General features: G+C 44.1%; 1 protein-coding gene and 1 long non-coding RNA gene across 9 annotated transcripts in view; one reads left to right on the top strand and one right to left on the bottom strand.

Annotated features, from left to right (window-relative positions):
* NR2C1 (nuclear receptor subfamily 2 group C member 1) overlaps window positions 1–22,296 on the top strand; it is a 116,779-nt gene that overhangs the window by 59,241 nt on the left and 35,242 nt on the right. For all 6 annotated transcript variants that reach the window (XM_075011771.1, XM_075011746.1, XM_075011728.1 and 3 more), the window contains 4 exons: window positions 2,364–2,543; window positions 10,328–10,475; window positions 10,558–10,648; window positions 15,636–15,820. In XM_075011771.1, coding sequence (XP_074867872.1) covers window positions 2,364–2,543; window positions 10,328–10,475; window positions 10,558–10,648; window positions 15,636–15,820 — 604 coding nt within the window. The remainder of the gene's footprint in view (window positions 1–2,363; window positions 2,544–10,327; window positions 10,476–10,557; window positions 10,649–15,635; window positions 15,821–22,296) is intronic.
* Window positions 1–22,296, bottom strand: part of LOC142022201 (uncharacterized) — an 85,533-nt gene that overhangs the window by 14,432 nt on the left and 48,805 nt on the right. The window contains exon 3 of one of the 3 annotated variants that reach the window (XR_012647886.1): window positions 5,110–5,217. The exons of the other annotated variants lie outside the window; for them this stretch is intronic. This is a non-coding gene — a long non-coding RNA (uncharacterized LOC142022201). The remainder of the gene's footprint in view (window positions 1–5,109; window positions 5,218–22,296) is intronic. 3 annotated transcript variants of the gene reach the window in all.

Raw genomic sequence — 22,296 nt, forward strand, 5'->3', positions numbered from 1 at the left:
CATCTAAAACTGATTTCTGTGAATTGTCCTTCATAATCAAAGCAGCAGCCACAATGCTGCCATATGTGTGTTTAAACATTTCTATGTGGCTTTGCTTTTTAGTTCTGGATTATAAAATTAACAGTATGTATAGTAGCCAGGACTGCTGATGGGGGCGGGGACCAAGAAGGCAGCTGTCCCATGGTGTAGCAATTTTAAAGGTCCCAGGTTTCCCAGTTTTCTCTGTTGCTACCTCAACAGTAGTAGCAGCTGGAGTCGTGAGCCCGTTAAATTGCCACCAGAGCCCCAGATGGTGCATCCATGACCGTGAACAGCTGGCTGGGGCTAGCCCCAGCCCTGTCCCTTCTGCCCAAGCCACCCTGCCTTCTGGGGGTCCAGAGCCACACACACATGCATACTTTTCCCAGGGCGTGACAAAGTCTGTCTTCAGCCCTGATGGTGGTGTGTCTAAATGAGCAAGAGTGTTTTAATCTGCAAATGCAATATTCTTGTAGCCTTACTCAGGTTTTTATTTTTTCAGCTAAGCAGGTTTTAAATTCTGATTTAAAAAAATAAAATCTGAATTTTAAGAATAGAATAGCACAGTGGTTCCGAAACTATGTTCCAGCGGAACACTGGTGTTCTGCAAGCTATGGCAAAGCGTTCCACCATTGAAATTGAGCAATACCGATCTGTTCCCCTTCTCAGGGGAAAAAAATAAATTTTAGGATGTTTTATCTGTCATCCCTGCTAAATTAGTTTTGTTAATATCTGGTTTCATTATTATCTGTTGAGTTGCATTTACCGTACAATAATTTAACTAATATTGTTATGAAATATTTTTCATTAGTAATGTTCCTCGTAGTTAGTATGATGATGTAAAAAAACTTTGTGTTCCACAGAGAGCTCAGTGACGTCCAAGTGTTCCATGACCGGAAAAAGTTTGGGAACTGCTGGAATAGCCCAATGAGAAAAGCTTTGGAAATATTGATCTTTTTTTTTTAATGTATCAATCAATCTTTGGTTTACTTGCAGCACTTCATTATAAAAGAGAAATATGGATTTATCTTTAACCCAATTTAAAAAGCCAAAATAATTTTGAAATGGTGACAGTGTCACCAAATGCATAAATATGCTCTCACCTCCTTTACATGTACACACAGTCTGTTTGTCATCTTGAAATCATGTACAGTAAACCCTGGTTATCTGACATAATTGGGACCAACCAATGGACAGATACCTGAAAACGTCAGATAAGCTGGGGATGGGGGAATGGGGTTTGGAGGGGCAGGCTGAGGATGGGGACATGGACTGCCTGGGCCCCTTCTTAAATGAGAATGGGCTGCTCCCTGGGCGGGCTGTGGGAGGGATGCCAGCTGCCGCAGAGTGGTTCCCTGAGGCTGGCATCCTGGGCGGGCAGTCACTGCAGACTCCAGTGCTCAGAGCCCTGGTTGATTGTGGGCCCCAAGCCAATACCAGCCTCAGGGCACAGAGCCCCAACTGCCTTGGGCTGGCTTACTGGAATCAGGGCCCCCCAAGTGCAGAGCTCCAGCAGCTGGGGCATGGAGAACTCTGCTGGCCAGCACAGGGACACGGAGGCTGACTGGGTAGGGACGGGCTGCTGACTGTCCGTGCCAGCTCCAGGGTGCAGAACCCTAGCAGGCTGCCATCTTCCCAGATGCCATCTCCCCTAGCCAGCTACCTGGGTGAGCAGCCCATGCCATGCCAGGCAGTCAGTCACCTGTGGCTGGGACAGGGAGCAGCTGCTGGTTCCTGTGGGGCTGCTGACTGCCCAGGGCGTGCTGCCGGCTGTGTTATGCTGGGGGAGATTATCCAACTCCCCAGTTATCAAGTATTCCATTTCATCCCAAACCACCTCAGGCAGTGTCAGATAAAATGAAGTGTTGGTTAACCAGCAGTTGGATAACTGGGGTTTGCCTATAATTATGCTGCTAAATTGTATGATAGTGACTATCTAATCAAGTTCCTTTATAGTCGGAGAAGCATTACCGGAGTATGTATAATTCAAGCAACTATGGTAGCTCATCCTAGTGCTCTTGAAGAGGGGGAAAGCTAGTTTTCAAGCCTGTCCTCTGCAATAAAGACACTGGAGTCAAGGAGTTAATAAACTATTACTAGCCTATTGGGAAATGGTCATCTTGCACAAATTGTTTAAACCAGTGCTTTGGTTAGTTTGCCTGCCTATGTGATTCTCTAGCCACTTGGTGGTATCTTAATATAACTAATTTTTAAAAGTACATTCTTGCCTTGTTTATGTGAAGTCATAAATATTCTCTGACTTGTAAAAGGAAATTGCATTCAGACAAGAGGAAAATATTAACACTGTGAAATTAATGTTCTGAATTGTGCTGTTCTTCAACTAGGACGGCATTATGGAGCAGTAACATGTGAGGGATGCAAGGGATTCTTTAAAAGAAGCATACGAAAAAATTTAGTTTATTCATGCCGAGGGGCAAAAGACTGTGTCATCAACAAACATCATCGAAACCGATGTCAGTACTGTAGGCTGCAGAGATGCATTGCATTTGGAATGAAACAGGACTGTAAGTATAAGAAAGATTTATAAGGCTGGTAGGTGAAAATATAGATTCTTATATTACAGTATATTCTCTATATGTATCAGGCACTCATTAATGTGTTATGGAGAATATACTTTAATATATACATGCAAATCATGCTTTACCTTCCTAACTGTTATAAACTTTTACTCTAACTTCTCCTTGAAGAATTATAAAAGTCTGTTGTGATTCAAATGCTGAATTTTGATGGTTTGTCAAGGACTGAAATAACCTTATAAAACACAGAACAGATTAAATACGAATGGAGTGCTATTTCTGGGCAGGTGGCATCCATTTTCAGTGATAAACTGTATGGTTGCAAATGTGGTAGCTGAAGACATTTTGAGTAATTCCACCTTCCCATCAGTTTGTCCATCAGTCATGGTAGCAGCAGTTTCTGCACCCTGCCTAGTGTGTCTAGCAAAGGGAGGTATCTCCCAGGGAGGTATTAGCAGGTATATAACTTAATTCTTGCAGATACAAGTTCTTTATTTGAAATTTCCTTTTGCTGGTAGATTATAATCATGTACCTTGCCAAAGACAATGTAATATTTTTAAAAAATATGGATTAATGTGTTCATGTTTGATTTAATCTCTCCTTTTGTGACTTTATGGTTTCAATGCCTTAAAATAGTCTCACAAAAGGAATCCAAATTTTGTGTTAAACATTATGTACTTACAAGTAGGATTTTTTGCTATAGTCATTAAGTGGTAGTGGCTTTAAAGTAGCAAGATACATTGATGCCTACTTTAAATTATGCATTGGGTTGAACCTGTAGTAGTTCTTCAAGTGCTGTCCCCGTGGGTGTTCCATGGTAGGTGTTGGTCTCGTCTAGTATCACAGCATGGAGATTTTCCAAGTGGCACTCAGTGAGGTTGAGCATGCATGATCCCAGGGCAGTCCATTTGTGCCACTAGGGATCACATGTGCAGCCCCGCTCTCTCCTCAGTTCCTTCATCACTGCCCTAGGCTCTGGATGGGGCTCCACTTGTCTCTCTCCTCAGCCCTATACAATAGTTAACGTATTTACACACTAAAAAAAAAATTTTTAGCTGCAGTTTACTTCCTTAGTCATTAGTATTCTCTATACTGTGAATAGCTCCATTTTTTATTTAAATAAACAGGCATAGAAAGAGGATGAAACTGAACAACAAATCCTCCTTTTCGTTATGCCTGCCTCACCGGGGTTCAAGAAACTTTACAAATGCCGCCAAGCCATGCCTTCCTCAGATGGCCATTCGAGTATATACACTGCCTCAGAGAGGCACATGTCCCGCAGAAGTGCTCTCAGTTTAAGAGCCATACAGCTCGAGCCAGGAAGGAGAGGGAGCTATGTTTAAAAATGCTCTTCTTTGACAAGGTTCTTGAAACACTGCAGGAGGGTCAAGATACTGTGGAGAAAATGCCCTTTGACAGGGACTCCACTTCTTCTGCAAGAACAAAGGCAAAATCCAAGTCTTCCCATCACACTCCTTTCTACCAAGGGTGAACACGGGTGATAAGACAGGCACCTCAGGCATTCAACCGTCTAAAGCTGCCTCAGGCTCTACACATAAAAGCTGCACTCTGCATAAAAGCAGTGTCAATGTCCACCTCAGCCGCACTGAAAGCGCCACAGACAGGTGTGCTGCCTTTGGCACCAGCAGCAGTGGCTGTTATGCCAAATGCTCAAATGGCACCAACCCCACAAGCACCATTCCTGGTGCCAGAGGCGCACACGGTGCTGTGTTGTGTCTCATCTCCAGGAGATCAATCACAGCAGGCTATGCCTCACCAGGACACCCTGCAGCACTGTGGAAAGCCAGAGCAAAATCAAATAGGCTGTGTCTGGACTAGCCCCAAGCTTCAAAGGGGGCATAGTAATTAGGGTATCAGGAGATTACTAATGAAGTGCTGTGGTACATATGCGGTGGGTCAGCTGCGGGTACTTCAAAGTGCCTGCGGTACACTGAAGTGCCTTTACTCCTCAAAATTTTGGGGGCTGACCCACAGCTACATGTAAGCCAGCACTTCAAAGTTTCACACATCCGACACCCTAATTACCATGCCTCCTTCGAAGTTCAGGGCTAGTCTATACACAGCCATAGAGTGGTTTCACAGTACCATAGCCCCATCTCCACCATCAGATCACTAGCACCTACACATCATTCATCATCCCCTATACTGCACTATCAACATGAAGGAGACGAACATCATTCTCTCTATAGGGCATCGAGGTTTCACCAGTTACCTTGTCCTCATTACACGGATACCTACTGATCTCATTCTCCTGTACACACCGGGGATAACAGATACTATGAATGCAGGAGTGTTCTCTCCTCGCAACATTCATCGCCAGATGCAACATATGTGGTTATGATCAGCAGTACTATAGAGAACACTCTCGAGTCCTTTTATTTCAGATTCAGGTCTTATTGATTACTTTACCATTGCTGCGATCCTGTTTGTGACTGATCTAAAATATCTTCTGTACTGACACAGCACCAGCCATCTCCTGTTGTATCAGTGTCCACTCACTACAACAAAGAGACAGCTATACATGATACTCACATGCCAGATGCTCTTTAGTCGCAGCTGCCTCCAGACTTGCCCATGGTTAAATCTTCAGTCTCTGAATCTGAAGTGATTAACCCCATGGAACTTCCTTCTCCTTACAACCTAAAACAATCCCAAGAGCTCTTTAAGAGTGTGGCTAGTAGCCAAGAGATCATGCTATCAGAAATGCCAGGGAAGCAATACAAACTTTTAAAAAATCTACAGCCACCTACTTCTGCAAAACTTACTCACCTGATTCAATCTCTCCCTGAGGATAAAAGATATATCCTAAAATCCATAGTTCAAGAAGGTTATACAACATCTAAAACAGTTGAGCACATGGCGTTAGACATGGCTGATATAGCTTCCAGAGCTAAAGCTGCACCCATAGTCATGAGAACATCATCATGGCTGTAAGCAGCAGGCGTCCTGAAAGACCTCCAGGCAAAGGTGGAGGATTTACCGTGTGATAAGACCAGATTTTTTGCAGCAACTACTGATGAGATTTTGCATTTCAGCGCAGTTTGAGTGTTCACTCCTCCGTTCTGCAAAGGAATATACACCCCATATCACAGATTTAAAGATCAGTATTTCCCTAGACAGTCTTACAGACCATATCAACACAACACTAATAGACCACAAAATCAGAGGCATAGAGCCCTGAATAATGGCTCAGCAGCACCACCTGCCTCCAAGCAGCTGATCTGAAAATTAGATGGAGGGCTTGTGGATCCTCCTGCATCCTTCAATGCACCAGGATTCTCAAATATTCCACCACTATGTCCCTTTTACCACCAATGGACACTAACAAGTATAGACAGATGGGTTTTAGACATTGTTGCTAAGGGGTATATTATCCCTCTACTGTCTATCCCTCCAACATCCCCCTCTTACCTGGCCCTCTTCAGGGACCCTTCCCACGAGAACTTATTATGGCTCGAAGTATAGCACCTCGTACAAATTGGAGCCATAGAAGAAATTCCAAAACAACATCAAGTGAAGGATTTTATTCAAAGTACTTTCTAACAGACAAGAGAACAGGGGGTTGGAGACCCATCCTAAATCTATGGTGGTTGAACAGATACATTCGCAAATAGCGCTTCAGGATGACCACATTATTTTTTTTTGTATAATCTCTGCACTGGATGAGGGAGACTGGTTTGCAGCCCTCGACCATTCACCCTTCTCACAGGCGCTTCTTGCACTTCGCCCTTGGAGCACAATACTGTCAATACAGAGTCCTTCCCTTTGGGCTTTCAACTGCTCCCAGGGTATTCACCAATATATTTGCACATGCAGCTGTGCATCTAAGATGGGAAGGCATCACCATATTCCCATATCTCAAAGATTGCCTCCTTCGAGGCCCTTCACAAGACACCACAAGAACGATGGTACAATACATGAGACAGCTCCTACAATCTCTGGGTTCCTCATCAACATTGCCAAGTCAACCCTGGCACCTACCACATGTATCATTCATAGGAGTTCAACTCAACTCCTCAACCGCTCATGCTTGTCTCCCTGTGCTACACTGTGTGGCTATAAAGAGCCTTATATCACAACTTACTATCAGCCTTCATTTCCTGTTCTTACATGTGTTCACCTCCTTGGCCACATGGCAATCACTGCTTATGTTGCACTAGTGCTTGGCTATATTTTCCCTGCCTTCAGCATTGGCTGGCATCAGTATATACCCCTTCCAGGGATCACATACACAGACAGGTGATGATACCCCTGAAGGTAACTGAGTCTCTACATGGGTGGACCCAAGAACTGCACATTCTGGTAGGGGTCCCATTTCACAGTGCTCAACCAGCTCAACAAATTACAACAGATGCATCGCTACTTGGCTGGGGAGCACATTGCCAGCAGTATCATGTCCAAGGTCAATGGACCAAGGTCAAACAGAGACTACACATCAATCTTCTCAAGCTATATGTTGTCTTCAATGCTTGTAAGCACTTTCTTCCACATATCCAAGACAAGACCGCCCAAATACTTAGGGACAGTATCACAATGATGTTTTATATCAATCATCAGGGAGGGGCCCGGTCACAATCACTTCATGTGGAGGCCATAAAATTACGGAACTAGTGTATTGTATTATGCATATCATCATCCTCACAGCATCATACCTTCTGGGCATGAGCAATACACATGTGGGCTCCTACAGTCACTGTTTCTCCCTAGACCATGAATGGGAGGTCCCCCACAAAGTGACCCAACACCTTTTTCAGATATGGAGTCACCCCGCTGTGGATCTCTTCTCAACACCAGAGAACTCCAAATGCATCCAGTATTGTTTGAGAGCAGGGAAGGGCCATAATTCTCTGGGGGATGCCTTTCTCTTTCCGTGGAATATTTACCTCCTATATGCCTTCCTGCCCATTCCTCTGATTTCCAGAGTCCTCAGGAAACTCCAGACAGGCAGAGCACAAATCATCCTCATAGCTCCAGCATGGCTCAGGCAGATTTGGTTTCCCTTACTTTCTAATCTGTCTGCTTCCCAGCTGTTTGGACACTGTTTCAGAATGGGGGTGCCATGCTTCACCCCAGTTTGCATATCATACATCTGACGGCCTGGTTTCTGTGTGGCTCCCAGAAGACTCACACCGCTACTCCCAACAAGTGAGAGATGTGCTGTTACAAAGTAGACGAAAAACAACATGCAAAACTCACCTCTCTAAGTGGAACTGCTTCTTGTCCTGATGCTTTGAAAGGGGCATACAACCCACAAAAGCCCTGTTGCACATGATCCTCAACTACATTCTTGACCTGAAAGACACTTACCTATCACTGTCTTCACTCTGAATCCATCTTTTGGCAATGACAGTCTTCCATCCAATGGTAGAAAGCTTCTCAGTATTCACCCATCCAATCATAAAGAGATTCTGGAAAGGCCTACAAAATATCATGCAAACCTATACCTCTGGCCTGGGATTTGGAACTTGTCCTTCATACCTTGATGGGGTCACCATTCGAGTCAATGGCCACATTTTCTCTAGCTATGTTAGCAATGAAAACCCTGTGTCTAGTGGCGATAACATCAGCTTGAACAGCGAGCAAGATAGTTGCTTTGACTGACTCTCCAGCATACGCAGTTTCCACAAACACGAAGTGGTCCTACGACCCCCATCCCTCCTTTATACCGAAAGTTACATTCTCAGTTCCACATCAACAAACCTGCAATCCTTCCTATCTTTTACCCTAAGCCTCACTCTTCTTATATGGAAGCCAAACTGCACACACTAGCTGTCAAAAGGGCCATATCCTTCTGTATAGCCAGGACAAGGTCATTCAGAAAATCAGAAAGGCTATTCTTTTCCCTCCCTGAAAGGTCAAAGCGATTGCCTCTGTCATCCCAGCATATATCCAGACTTATATCTGCATGCATAGTGTAATGCTAATCTATTCAAAATAAACCTCTTTCTTCAACTCCGAGGCATATTCTACTAGATAAGTAGTGAAATCAACAGCCTTCCTAAAGGGAGTACTATTACTTGGTACTGTCACAAGGTTCTCTAACCACATGTTCATGACACACTACGTAATACAGTCTCCCACAGACAAAGATATGGCAATAGCTAATAGTACTGTCTTCAGTAGTCACACTGAATCAAAACCTACCATCCGATTAGGGGATACTGCTCTACAGTCACCTATCATGGAGCACCCATGGGGACAGCACTCAAGAAGAAAGAGAAGCTACTTACTTCATGCAGTAATGATGGTTCTTTGAAATATGTCTCCCCATGGGTGCCTCATGTCCTGCCCTCCTCCTCCTCCTCCTCTAATAGGTGCAGTATACATAGTTAGGGCATCAGTGAAGTAACTGAGGAAAGAGTGGGACTGTGCGCGATTCCTCATAGCACGAACAGCACACGCTAGGATTGCATATGCACAGCCTCACTGAGTGCTGCTTGGAAAATCTCCATGCTGTGATGCTGGGCAAGTCCAACACCTACCGTGGAGCACCCACAGGGGGACACATCTCGAAGAACCATTGTTACAAAGGGAGTAACTTCTTTTTTATGGGTGTGAGTCACCACTCTTTTTTCTATTGTATAACATGACTGAAGTCGAGTTACAAAGTGGAAGAGACTCCATGCATTTGATGAAGTGGTTTTTACCCAGGAAAGCTTATGTCCAAACAAATTTGTTAGTCTGTAAGGTGCGACAAGACAGCTCATTATTTTTTCAATTGAAGTAAATGGAATTACATTGTCTTAAAATTTATGTAATGTATTGGCATATAAGTCCATACAAATTTTAAGGAGCCTCTGGTAAACATGTTTTTTAGTATGGCCCTGGATATGCTAAACCGCCCTCTCCTGTTGATCTACTCTATGCAACGTTAGCTATGCACACAGTGTCACTAAAGTCAACCTACCACAGTCTCTTCCACACAGTAAGGTCATCGGGGCTGCTCTCCTGTTGACTCTCATTACTCTTCCTCTCCTGATGGAGGGACAGAGTGAGCAGAAGAGTGCTTGGAGATTGATGCATCACGTCTAAGCAGACATGATAAATCAATGAACAGGGGATTGATTGCTGCAGCGTCAATCCACCATATAATGGGGAGAAACCATAAGTGGTTTGGTTTTACAATGACCAAACTAAATTTTTATAAGCATAGAAACAGTTATTTGCTCAGGGGGAGACGTTTTCCTTTGAGTTCTTAAAATCAGGTTGTGTAAGTTTTCATTTGATTTTGTGTTTGGAGTCAGATTTCCCTATGTGATAGAATATTTTCAGTTTATTTTAACAATGCAGTATTCGTTGGCATGAAGCCAAAAAGTCAAGTAGTTGAAAATTAAATTTCTATCTGAAGCACAGAAGGGAGACATTGTAACTCCCTCCCAAACAGGGAGGGAGCATGTGAGCTTAGCAGGTGAAAGGAGACAATGTGAAGCAATAATGCTTCCCCATAAGGGATCAGGTGGAAAGTCTTTAGGAATTGTTTTTAATTTCTTCATAAATTTAAAATTTTGGTCTTTGTATGTTTGACCTTCAGTCTTTGTCTCCTTCACCATTTCAGTAACCATAAAAACAAGTGTTTATTCATCCAGTCATAGTTTTACACATTGCTTCTCAATAAAAACAAAAATATGTTAAACTGAAAGCATTTTAAGCAGTAATTGGAAGAACAGGACACAATATCATTTGTGACATGTCTAGCTGACTGTTCATGAATTTTGGGTTGTCACCTAATAGCTGTACATCATTTTGTCAGCTGTTCAGTGTGAGAGGAAACCAATTGAAGTATCACGAGAAAAATCTTCAAACTGTGCAGCTTCTACGGAAAAGATTTACATCCGAAAAGATCTGCGCAGCCCACTAGCTGCAACGCCAACTTTTGTAACAGACAATGAAACAGCAAGGTATGTAACTAGTGCTCAAAACTAATTGTTTCTTTATCTCAGAAACATCCAAAGATTAAAATTTGTACTTTTTTCCCTTCAGATCAACAGGACTCCTAGAGTCAGGAATGTTTGTAAATATTCATCAGTCTGGAATAAAAAGTGAGCCTACTGTGCTTATGACACCAGATAAGGTATGTGATGACATGAATAAAATAAAGATGCTTACATCTACACTACAAACTAGATACACTCATCCCTCGTTACGACTGCTCGATTAAACGAGGGACACATATACCTCTCCTAGCTCACTCAACAAGTGAACTCCCCCTCCTAATACGAGACTTACCCCCTCCCTGCGGCTCCAACCCACCGCAGCCTAACCCCCCCCATCAACCCCGCAGACACCAAACCACCACAACTTAAACACCCCCCACCAGCCCCACACACCTGAACCGCCAAAATCTAAACCCCCCCACCGCCAGCCCTGCACACCTGAACTGCTGAAACTTAACCCCCACCCCCACTGGCTCCACACACCCAAACCACCAAAACCTAACCCCCCCCGTCAGCACTGCACACCCAACCGCTGAAACTTAAACCCCCCCGCTGCACCCCCACACCCAAACTGCAGCAACTTAAACCCCGCCACTGGCCCCCGCACAGTGCAACCACCAAAACTTCACCACCACCACCCCCCTCTGGACCCCCACACCCAAACTGCCAAAATTTAACACACGCACCCACCCGCCCCCCACCACCGGCCCTGCACACTGGAACCACTGCAACATTATACCCCCCCACCGGCCCTGCACATCCGAACGGCTGAAACTTAAACTCTCCAAACACCCAAACCGCAGCAACTTAAAACCCCTCCCACTTGCACACCTGAACTGCTGTAAATTAACTTCCCTTCCACCCCACCCCGGTTCTGCACACTGGAACTGCCAAAACTTACTTACTTACTTACTTACACACACACACACACACACACAAACACACAGCGCCCTGTGCACCTAAACCGCTGCAGCCTAAGACCCCCACCGCCACCACCCGGACCCAACCCACCACCATGTTTTAACCCTCCCTCCCACTCATGTCCCCAAACTGCCCCCAGCCTTTAATCCCCCCCACAACCCCAGGTTCACTTACCTTTCAAAAGCAGCGCCACTTGCTGCCACTCCGAGCACTTGGAACCAATCAGACTTTTACACGTATTTTAGTAGGAATTTAGTGTCCCTCTTACGAGTTTTTGCCTACAAGCATAAAGTTAGGAACCAATTATGCTCATATAGTAAGGGATCAGTGTATGTGATTTCCCTGGCTTGCATAGACATATTTGTGCCTGTTCTCATTTAAACTAACATGAGTATAAACAGAGTTATAGCTGTCATAGTACAAGTAGAAGCAATGAAGGCATGGCTTTGCTGTGCCAAGTATGTACACACTGTTCTGAGAGTCTCACCTGTTTTAGAAAACCTGGGATGTAAAGTCACAGAGAGGTAGTCGTGTTAGTCTGTATCTTCACAAAACAAATAAACAACCATGTAGCTAAGACTCATAATTTATTAGGGGATGATCTGAAGAAGTGGGTCTGCCCCACAAAATCTCATCACCTAATAAATTGTTTTGTTAGTCTTTAAGGTGCTGCAAGACTGCATTTTTGTTCTGGGATGTAAATGTTACCTCTTTTTCATTTAAAAATTGTTGGCCTCTCTGAATCATGCATCTTTAATTGAATTTTGCATTCACATACTGATTATTTGAAAATACAGCGGAAGTGGGGTGACCTACAATCCCTTACTGAGGAAGCTATGGCTCTATCTGAATACATTTTACTAATACCTTTAGTAGTAGTAATCTCCCTGAATCATGTATATGCAGAAGACTAAGTACTGTCTCAGAATTCATGACATAGTCATTGTGGTAGAAAAGGAAATGGTGTTTTCTGACATTCATACAGAGATGATGAAAATGGTATTGGGTTGTCTTGGTTAACGTGCCTGTTCAGTGTTGTGTGGAAAGTTAGTGCGGAAGCTCTGGACAGGAGAACCAGGATGATGGCCCCAGAAAGAAACTAGAAGGTGTGTTCCAGTTATTGTGTATCACACACCTATGCCATGGTGCTGGAGATAATGCCCATTAATTGAATCTGTAGCCTTGAGCCTCTATGATCAACTGTGTTGTAAGCTCTTCATGCTGATCAAATAGAAGATGAAAATTCAAACGTTCCTGGGCCTTTAAAAGGGAGCAGCTATTTCTTGTGTACTTGGCTGACATCTCTTCTTGGAGGTCACTCGATAACGAGGACATCTTCATGTCACCCTCCTATTTGTGAGTCCATTGATGGCTGATCAGCCTAATTCTGGAGCCATAGATCTGATCACAGAAGAGGCAGGTATTGGTAGCTGTTGCGGCGACATGGGGAAGTTTTTGATGTTCTCTTCTTCTCCTCCTCCTGTCTTCATCTGCATTGCGGTGGGATTTCTCAAAGTGTGCCACCCTCTCATGGATTACTGTTCTCCATTGGGGACGGTCTTGGGCAAGGTTCTCCCAAGCATCGACACCGATGTTGCACTTTTTCATGTGTGCCTCTAGCATGTCCTTATAACGCTTCTGCTGGCCCCCAACACTCCTTTGTCCTTTCTCCAATTCGGAAAACAAAATCTGTTTTGGGAGCCACTGATCAGACATCCAAACCACATGATGAGTCCAACAAAGTTGTTGTTGAATGATAACGGCTTCAGTGCTGGTCATGTTCAACTCTTCCAGGACGCGATGTACTCCTATCCTCCCACGAGATATTTAGGATTTTCCTGAGGCAGCGTTGATATTGTTCAAATGACGCTTGTATGTTGTCCAGGTTTCACATACATATAGTAGCCTTGGAACAACCACTGCACAGTATACAAGGAGCTTTGTCTTGGGATAGATGTTCCAGTTCCTGAAGACCCTTTGTCTCATGGGTAGAAGCAGAGCTTGCATGGCTCAGACGATGCTGGATTTCGGCATCAATGTTGACTGTAGCAGAAAGATGACTTCCAAGATATGGGAAGTGCTACACATTTTCCAGCAGTTCTCCATTGACTTCAGTAGAAGGTGCATCAAATTGTCCTGTCGGTGAAGGTTGGCACAGCACCTTGGGGTTTTTGATGTTCAGTGCAAGGCTGAGATTCTCATATGCTTCAGCAAAGGCACTTAAGATGGTCTGAAGGGCTGTGGGAGAAAAAGCAGGAACCATATTGTCATCTGCATACTGGAGCTCCATGATCGAGGTTTTGGTGGTCTTGCTTTTAGCCTTCAGTCTCCTGAGATTGAAGAGCTTCCCGTTCATTCCACAGACAGTTTTCACACCATCTGGAAGCTTGCCATCAATGAGGTAAAGGGTCATGGCAATGAAGATGCAGAACAGTGATGGTACAGTGACACAGCCTTGCTTGACTCCTGTTTTGACCTCCAGGGGGTTGCTTTGGGATTTTTTTGTTGCTCAATTTTGTGGCAGTCATGTTGTCGTGAAGGAGCCTTAAAATGCTAATGAATTGAAAGCACTCTCAAGATTGGTCTCAGAGGAGCACTATGGAACAACTCCTGGAGGTCAATTCACGTCAATTACACAGTGCATCTTTATTTATTTATTAATGAAGCTGTTGTACGTAGGACTATTAATGAATTTAAAAAGTATCACTGGCACTGGGAACATATGTAGAAGTCAAAAGGTCAAATTTTGGCACTCCTCCTGGGTAAGGTTACTGACCCCTAGTCTAAACTTTCTCCATATCTACCTGGGGATGTTGAATCAATCACTGCGCCTCTCATGGAGATGGAGTACAGAAATCAACTTTATTGGCCACTTAGGTCGATGGAAGGAACTCAGTAGTGTAGACAGCTACTTTATTAGATTGACTTACATGGGTTATGTGTAGCTAAATTTGTCGTGTAGACCAGGCCTTACGCTCAACTTGAAGTTCGTGGTGTTGCTGTAGCTGCATTGGACCCACGATATACTTTCTCACTCCATTGGATGGCATTTCTGTGTCTGGATGCAACACAGTAACTTTTGAATGCTGTAGCCAGTCATTCCAGGGAATGTTCTAGGCAACAGTGGATAAAATCCTATTGATTTTGTTGAAAATTGATAAACTGGTAAAAGGAAATGGGGGGTCTTGCAGAGTCCCTTGCATCTTGTTAGCAGACCCAACAGCTTTACCACTTCTGTAATTATCCGTAAATTAAAGAACCAGTTTGATGGTAGCTGTTAACACTTTCCAGCATAAGAGCACTCCTCATCTCAGCTTTGCCTATCTCCCCAATACAATTTAACATGTTAGACACTCTGAATGATTTCTGTTCACCAAGAAAGAAAATTTAATATAATGGTGTGGGATAGGGCATTATAGTGGGGCACCCAGATCCTGTGGTCTGTTGGGGAGGTGGAGGATCCTAGCATAGGGTTATTTGCAGAATTTCCTGAAACAGGGGGAGATGGATGATTGGAACACAAGGAACTGTGGGAAGGGAATGCAAGGAACCCCTGGTGTGTACAATGAGCTTAGCCTATAGAAACTAGGAAATGTGCGTGCCCTCACCACAACTTTTCCCAGTTAAGAATTATTTAAAAGCAACAGCAAGCTATCTTAAGCTTTATTTACACAACACAGTTTTTAATGGCATGGCCTTGTTGACACAGCCATATTGCCAAAAGTTGGGCAAAGTATCCTCTGTACTTGTTCTCCCTCCCACCCCTCCCCGCCACTGAGTGGCATTCACGTTGTTTGGCAAAAAAAAGCTCTGCTCACGTGGCAGTTTATAATGTATACTGTAGCCCATTGGAAAACTTTTGTCATTTGGATGTGAAGGGAATTAGCACCTCTGAACTACAAAAGTTTTGTCAATCAATGGCCAGCGTAGATGTAGCCTTCATGATTTGTTTTTTCATAAATGTTGTTTTTGGAACACTATTCACGTAAAAATATATGTCAATAATTGGTAAAGTTCACTTTTGAAAAATGTTTCAAAATTACAGTGCAAGTTCTAGTATCTGCATTTTAGTTAATATGCTGCTGAAAACAGTTTAGCTTTTTTGGTTCTGTTTGGTATCTTCCTTTGTTAAGTGTGAAAGCTGGATGTTCTTCCTTTACAAAGGCAGTTGCTGCTAATGTGAAATCATTCTTTTGTTCCTAGGTTGAGGCATGTCAAGGAGATTTAAGCACACTGGCAAATGTGGTGACGTCATTAGCAAGTCTCAATAAGTCCAAAGACATGTCTCAAAGTAGTGCTGAGTTGTCGATGATTGAAAGTTTAAGCAACGGAGATACATCATTGTCTGAACTCCATCAAGAAGAACAAGCAAGTAGTGATGTTACAAGGTAAGGCACGCTAAAATATTTTAATTTTTAAATATACTTCCTTTTCGTAATCTCACCCAAAACTTAGAAAAGCAAACAATGTAGACCATTTTTCAGTAGAAATCATTACAATAACATGTTGAACTTATGATGAAGAATAACCATGTAGAAGTTGCTATTTGAGTTCAGAGTAACATTTTGCAGTGACGTTCCATTTAAAAATAAATATGAGAAATTATATTTGTGTTCAGAAAAAATTTATATGTATCCTTGATGGCTGATTTATTATATTCCAGTTATTGTTATCAGGACTAGGGTTTGGTCCATATATCATATATTTTAGTACTTTGTTGTCTTTTAGTTCATTGTTCCACATAGGAAAATGTATTGACGTAAGCCTTGTCTACCTAGGCATGACTACTCCTGAAATATTTTCTGTCCATGCAGAAGTGCCTCATAAGTATTTGTAGTATGTTATAGTGGCATTCACTTTAAGTACATCTTACAAATCCTTGGCCTGTTTTGGTTTTAATTTGAAGCATTTCTGTGCTAGTGTAGGTACAATAAGCAGGGCAATAAATACAGCAGTGCTGGTCCAGTTAATCCTTCCAGCGCAATCTTGCCCACCCTTTCCTGTCAGCTCAAGCCTTGCCCAACAGCAGTCCAGGAGTATTAATTCACTACATACTACCCATCCTTTGTGGTCATGACCAAAAAATACTCTTGTTATTGCCAATGTTAAGTTGGGAGTAAATCTATTCAGATAATTGGTTTAAACTAGTCCAGCTCCAATTAAATACAGCTTAGTTTTACTCTCTTTTTACTGTTATTGCAAGCAGAATTTTAGTCCTGTTTCTTTGATTATGTGCACCTAACTCTTTCAGCATCTTACCCAATTCCTTTTTGACGTCAGTTTGTGTCTTTCCATTGACACCTAGAGGAACCTCACTGGGCCTTCAGCCTGTAATACCATATGAGACAGGACTTTGGAAAATATAATAGTTGTGATGATGTACTTCAAGTCTAGTATACAAATGCCCAAGGGAATAGAAGTAAGATAGCACAGGCAACATTCACATTTCTTTACTCTTTTCAGTGCCTAACTTTGCACCTTTTAATGTTCTTGTAGGTAGTATTTTTTAAATTGATATATGCAGGCCTGGGAGGAGGAAGCAAGAGGAGCTGCAGGAGCCAGAGCCTTGGGCCCTTTACATTGTGCTCCAGGCAGCTTTTAGAACTGGGAGAGGGTGAGGGTGGTGCGGTGTGCTCTGAACAACACTAGCCTTGCCCCTCCTGCCCAAGGCAATGCCCTTCCTGGGAATGTGAAACCACTGTGCCTTTGCCCAGGGGCCCAGCGAGTCTGTCAGCCCCCGTGGATGTATGAATGGTGTATATTAATGAGCAACCTGGGAGAGCTTTGATCCTGCATAATCATTCTTTCTCATAAATCATCAAAAGCCACTTTCTAATAATGTATATTTGAGGGGAAAAAATCAAATATAAAATTGAAACTTAGATCTAAGACCACTGGAAAGCTTTACTGGTAGCATTTCTGCTGGCATACAGCTGTAAGCACGGCAATTTCAATAGTGCGCTTGTATATTTGACTGACTTTAGTAGTATAGTGCATCTTCATGGTGAGAGATTATATTCAGCAAAAGATATCGTCTTTGGCATTATCAGTTGGCATCCCAGTGTGTCCCATGCTACTTTCAGCACACTGCCTTCTGAGGTATTTTCGCAGGGTTCTGTGGGATACCGCATTCCTCTAAAGGGAATGTGGGTGCTTGGGATCAAGTTTCTAGAATTTCTTCTGTTCCGTCCTATAGTTTTCTTGTTTTCATGCCATTTTTAAAATACACTTCCTTCCTGCCATCTACCAGGCAGACGCACAGACACTGAACAGATCAGCAGAGTTCTTGTGTTTATTTTAGAGACAGGTGCCTGATTTATCCATATTATTCAACAATTACCACAAGGACTGGGCCTACAGCAGTAAAAATGAGAAAACTGAGGAGTGGGTGATGCATGCTGTGAATGAAAATGCCTGTGTTGAAGCCATTTACTAACTGCACATGGTGAAGGATGCTTCTGGGACCATGAAAAGAACAGCTTGAGATGGGATTTTTTTTTTTTTAATTCAAACTTGGGACAATCAGCAGAGCTTTTGGCTGCAGAAGGCAAAATTCCTGGAGTTGTGTGTAAAGCTTCTCCCAGCTTTGGAAAATTGAATGCTGGGACATTTTTCCTGGACTGGCACTTTCTTCTTTGAGTGATTGCTCATGTGCATTCCAATGTAGGTGTGCGTGCCCACGCATGACCAGTTGCTGGAAGATTTTTCCCTTAGCTGGTAGCCATCAGGTGAGTGTGGCTCTGATATGGTGACCAATATATATACTTCCCAACCTGCTCCCCACTCGTTTCCTTCTTGCTGCGGTGACGGTTGTCAGAACTCCCTGGTGCTCCTGCGAGCAGCCTTTCCTTTGCTAGTAGCTCACTTATCTGACAAACCATCAGTCATGTAGCACTTTAAAGTCTAACAAAATGATTTATTAGATGATTAAAGTGCTACATGACTTCTGTTTTGCTTTGTTAGAATACAGACTAACACGGCTACCTCTCTGTTACTTATCTGAAGATAGTAACAGAGATGTAGCCGTGTTAGTCTGTACTCTAACAAGGCAAAACAGCAGAAATGTAGCACTTTAAAGACTAACAAAATTATTTATTCAGTGATGAGCCTTCGTGGGACAGACCCACTTCTTCAGATCAGTTTCATTTCCAGTGCAGACTGACGTATGTATATCCTGCTGTATCCTGGTGCTGAATTCAAATTTGTGGGGTTTCTGTTACCTACTTCTTGCACACTTGGAAAACAGCAGAGATGGAAGTAGCCAGAGCGGACAACCGTACGGCATTGTGGAAAACACATGGGACATCTATGGAGGCCAATAAAGTCGATGTAAATAACTGCTGTTGCCATACTAGCATTAATCCAACCTTTTAAATTCAAACTTGGCACTACACTGACTCACTTTGTGGGTGTAATAATATCGACCTTAGCGCTCCCTAAAATTGACATAATGGCGTTCGCAGCAAAGACAGTGACATTGTAAAATCAAGCTAACTGCCTTAAAATTGACTTTATGATGTAGTGTAGACATAGCCTCAGTCTCCGTTACTGCATAAGCGGAAGAAACATGAGAGGCTGTCCCCTGCAGTGCAGAGAATGAGGGATGAGCCTGAGACACCAATGGTTGAGCCATGGTAGGGGCATGCTTCAGAAGGCTGAGCATTAACACTGGCCTGAAGGTCCAGCCCTTGTTTGTCAGAGATGGCCTTGGCAGTGGAAGTGTTCCAGGTGGCACAGAGTCTCCTGAGGATTATTGTGCCCTTCTTGCCACCAAGGACTTTGATGTCACTGGTGCAGGTGCAGAGCTGGCCTCCCTCATGGGGCAAGCCAGCTATGCCAGCATCATCTTCAACACCCTTTGCCCAGACAATGACCGTGGTGGAGGTGCCAGCCCAGTCAGTGCCAAGGCAGTCTCCTGCAGGTCAAGCACCTCCCTTGGCCTTGGCATCAGAAGTGTCAGGATCAGAGTTGGACTCTTTCTTTTTGGGATCAGACAGGAGCAGGAGTGGCCGTTCCTCGTCCTGCCAAAGCCAATGCTCTCTGCATAGGCGCAGCCAGCAGAAGTGGCAAGTGCTTCCACAATGGCCCTTTTGGACTCCAGGGTTGTTGCCCAAGTCCCAAGGGCAATTTCTTAGACCACACTCTGGGTCCCTGTCACTGCTGGTGACACTGGGGGCTCCTCCAGTACCACGTGTGGTGCCATTGGCTGCGCGGGGAGCGGCACTGTGGGATGTGCCAACAGACCAGCTGCTTCCAGGGGAGAGACCAGCCTCGGTGCCATCTCTTGTCAAGGCGCTGACCTCAGCAGAGCTAGTGCCAGCGTCAGCTTTATCAGTGCTTATGCCTCCTCCCTCACTGCCGTAGATGTGTGTCCCATCAATGCCAGTAACCTCGACAGCGCAGTGCATCTCCTGGGAGCATCATCTTCCGCACCACCTCAAGTAGGTGGCCTTGTGCTGGTGCCTCAATTGTCTGCCCCGCCATTGGGAGCTGGTGTTTACTCGTCAGGGACCATGGACATGGGTTGTTTGGAGCAGGCTGGCAGCTCCTCATCGTCCTCCCTCAGTGAAGCAGTGGCAGGTTCCTCTGCTTCTCTAGTGTTAGAGGATGCTCAAGCTCTGCAGCAGCTCCTCTGCAGAGTTGTCCAGAACTTGGGCATACACATTTGTGGCCCATTATGCAATTATGCAACATGCTAGGGAGGGCACTGCAGTTCGCAGGGTCATACTGCAGTTCTGGGGCTCCAACCCCACTTCCTAACCTCAGTTTGCATTCACCTACATTGAAATGCACATGAGCAATCACTCAAAGAAGAAAAGACAGTTACCTGTTTCCGTAGCTGGTATTCTTTGAGATGATGTGTTCCTGTCCATTCCAAAACCCACCCACCTTTCCGCACTGTTGGAGCACCTGGCAAGAAGGAACTGAGCAGGGAGTAGGTCAAGTGGTGTATATGTTCATCGCCATATCGGTGCCGCACCGACCCGGTAGCTGCTGGGTAGGGGAAAAAGGCTTCCGGCAATTGGGCATGCTCAGGTGGTCACACCAACATAGGAATTGGCATGAGCAACATATTTCAAAGAACACCAGTTATGGAAATGGGTGACTGTCTTTTCATGTTGGTGGGTTGCAAGGTCAACTGTGACTTTCAGAGATCTGTCCTGGTTTTGCCTGACTCATGAAGACATACCCCTGGAATGTGGACAGCAACAAGGAAAGGTTTAACTGTTGTCAGCTTATGCAGGATGATAAGCGTTGGAGGTTGGTCTGTCCCTTATTCTAGGTAGTATGTTTAGTGATTTAGTTGGGATCAGTCTTTCTTTGAGCAAGGGGTTAGACTAGATGACCTCCTGGGCTATGTCTACACTAGCCCCAAACTTCGAAATGGCCATTCAAATGGCCATTTTGAAGTTTACTAATGAAGCACTGAAATGCATATTCAGCGCTTCATTAGCATGCGGGCAGCTGCGGCGCTTTGAAATTGACGCGCCTTGCCACCGTGCGGCTCGTCCAGACAGGGCTCCTTTTCGAAAGGATCCCGCCTACTTCGAAGTCCCCTTATTCCCATCTGCACCCCGCCTACTTCGAAGTCCCCTTATTCCCATCTGCTCATGGGAATAAGGGGACTTTGAAGTAGGTGGGGTCCTTTTGGAAAGGAGCCCCGTCTGGATGAGCCACGTCAATTTCGAAGTGCCGCGGCCGCCCACATGCTAATGAAGCGCTGAATATGCATTTCAGCGCTTCATTAGTAAACTTCGAAATGGCCATTTGAATGGCCGTTTCGAAGTTTGGGGCTAGTGTAGACACAGCCCTGATGTCTCTTGCAACCCTAATCTCTGATTCTGTGACTATTGAGTGCATTTAATATGGGATGCTAGAGATGCCTTATGACTAGGTTGCATGTTGTGTCTTTCATTTTATCTGCGCAGCAATGGGCAGCTTTACCAGCCATGTGATGGGAGGAAGGTGGCTAGTGTGGTATAAATCCTTGTTGCACAACGCTTTATAGCATATTCCTTTGCTGCCTCAGGAGCTGCATAGTGTCTTGCAGGAGCTTGCATAATGGACTTTCCTACGCATCTCCTCATACATGTGCCTTTCCTCCAGCATGTATGCCCTCCACTTTCTTGTCTCCTGGCCTGCAGACTCTGAGCTCCTGGGGAAATCTGAGCATGCTCTCCCCTGTCCTCTTGATTAAGGTCTGTCTTTCAGCAGGTGGGAAGCGAAGGCCTTCTCAATGATATTCCAGATGAAGCGTCTGATAAGCAAGACATTCAGACTTTGTTAGAGTTAAAGGGTTCACAGGTAGGAAATAAGTGAGGAAATTGCCTAAAATGTTCCATAAGGATGTTCAAGAAAGTATGAAATAGGTCAGACTTGCTTTAAAACAGTTTAGCAGCACAGTGAGTGTATTGGGGACACTTCTCAAAATATATGCCAATGAAGGGTTGGGGGATGGACTGTCCTTTGGCCTGGGTAATATGGATAAGAATAGTGTAGTAAATATTGCTAAACTTATTACAGGCAGTGCTGATTCTGGCTGATATATCACTCACGAGGGTATCAAAGGCCCTGAGGGAGACAAATGCTCAAAGTCCATATGCTGCCATCCTCTTCACACCAGCATTGCTGCAGGAGCTTCTTACGGGATGGCATGGAAAACTTTCCTATCATGGTAGAAGAAACAAAGCAAATCTGAGTAAAGTTCAAGCAGTATTTAAACACTACAGTATCTGAAAACTTGACTGAGTTTGGGCTAAAAGATAGAAGAAATTTGTTCCAAGACCAATCAAACACTCCAAAAAAGGGTTGTTGCTGCTGCCTAGATCTGCAAAGTCAGTTTAAAAATATGCCACCTTAAAGC

The sequence above is a fragment of the Carettochelys insculpta genome, chromosome 1 (assembly GCF_033958435.1).
Source record: "Carettochelys insculpta isolate YL-2023 chromosome 1, ASM3395843v1, whole genome shotgun sequence".
NCBI classification, from domain to species: Eukaryota; Metazoa; Chordata; order Testudines; family Carettochelyidae; genus Carettochelys; species Carettochelys insculpta.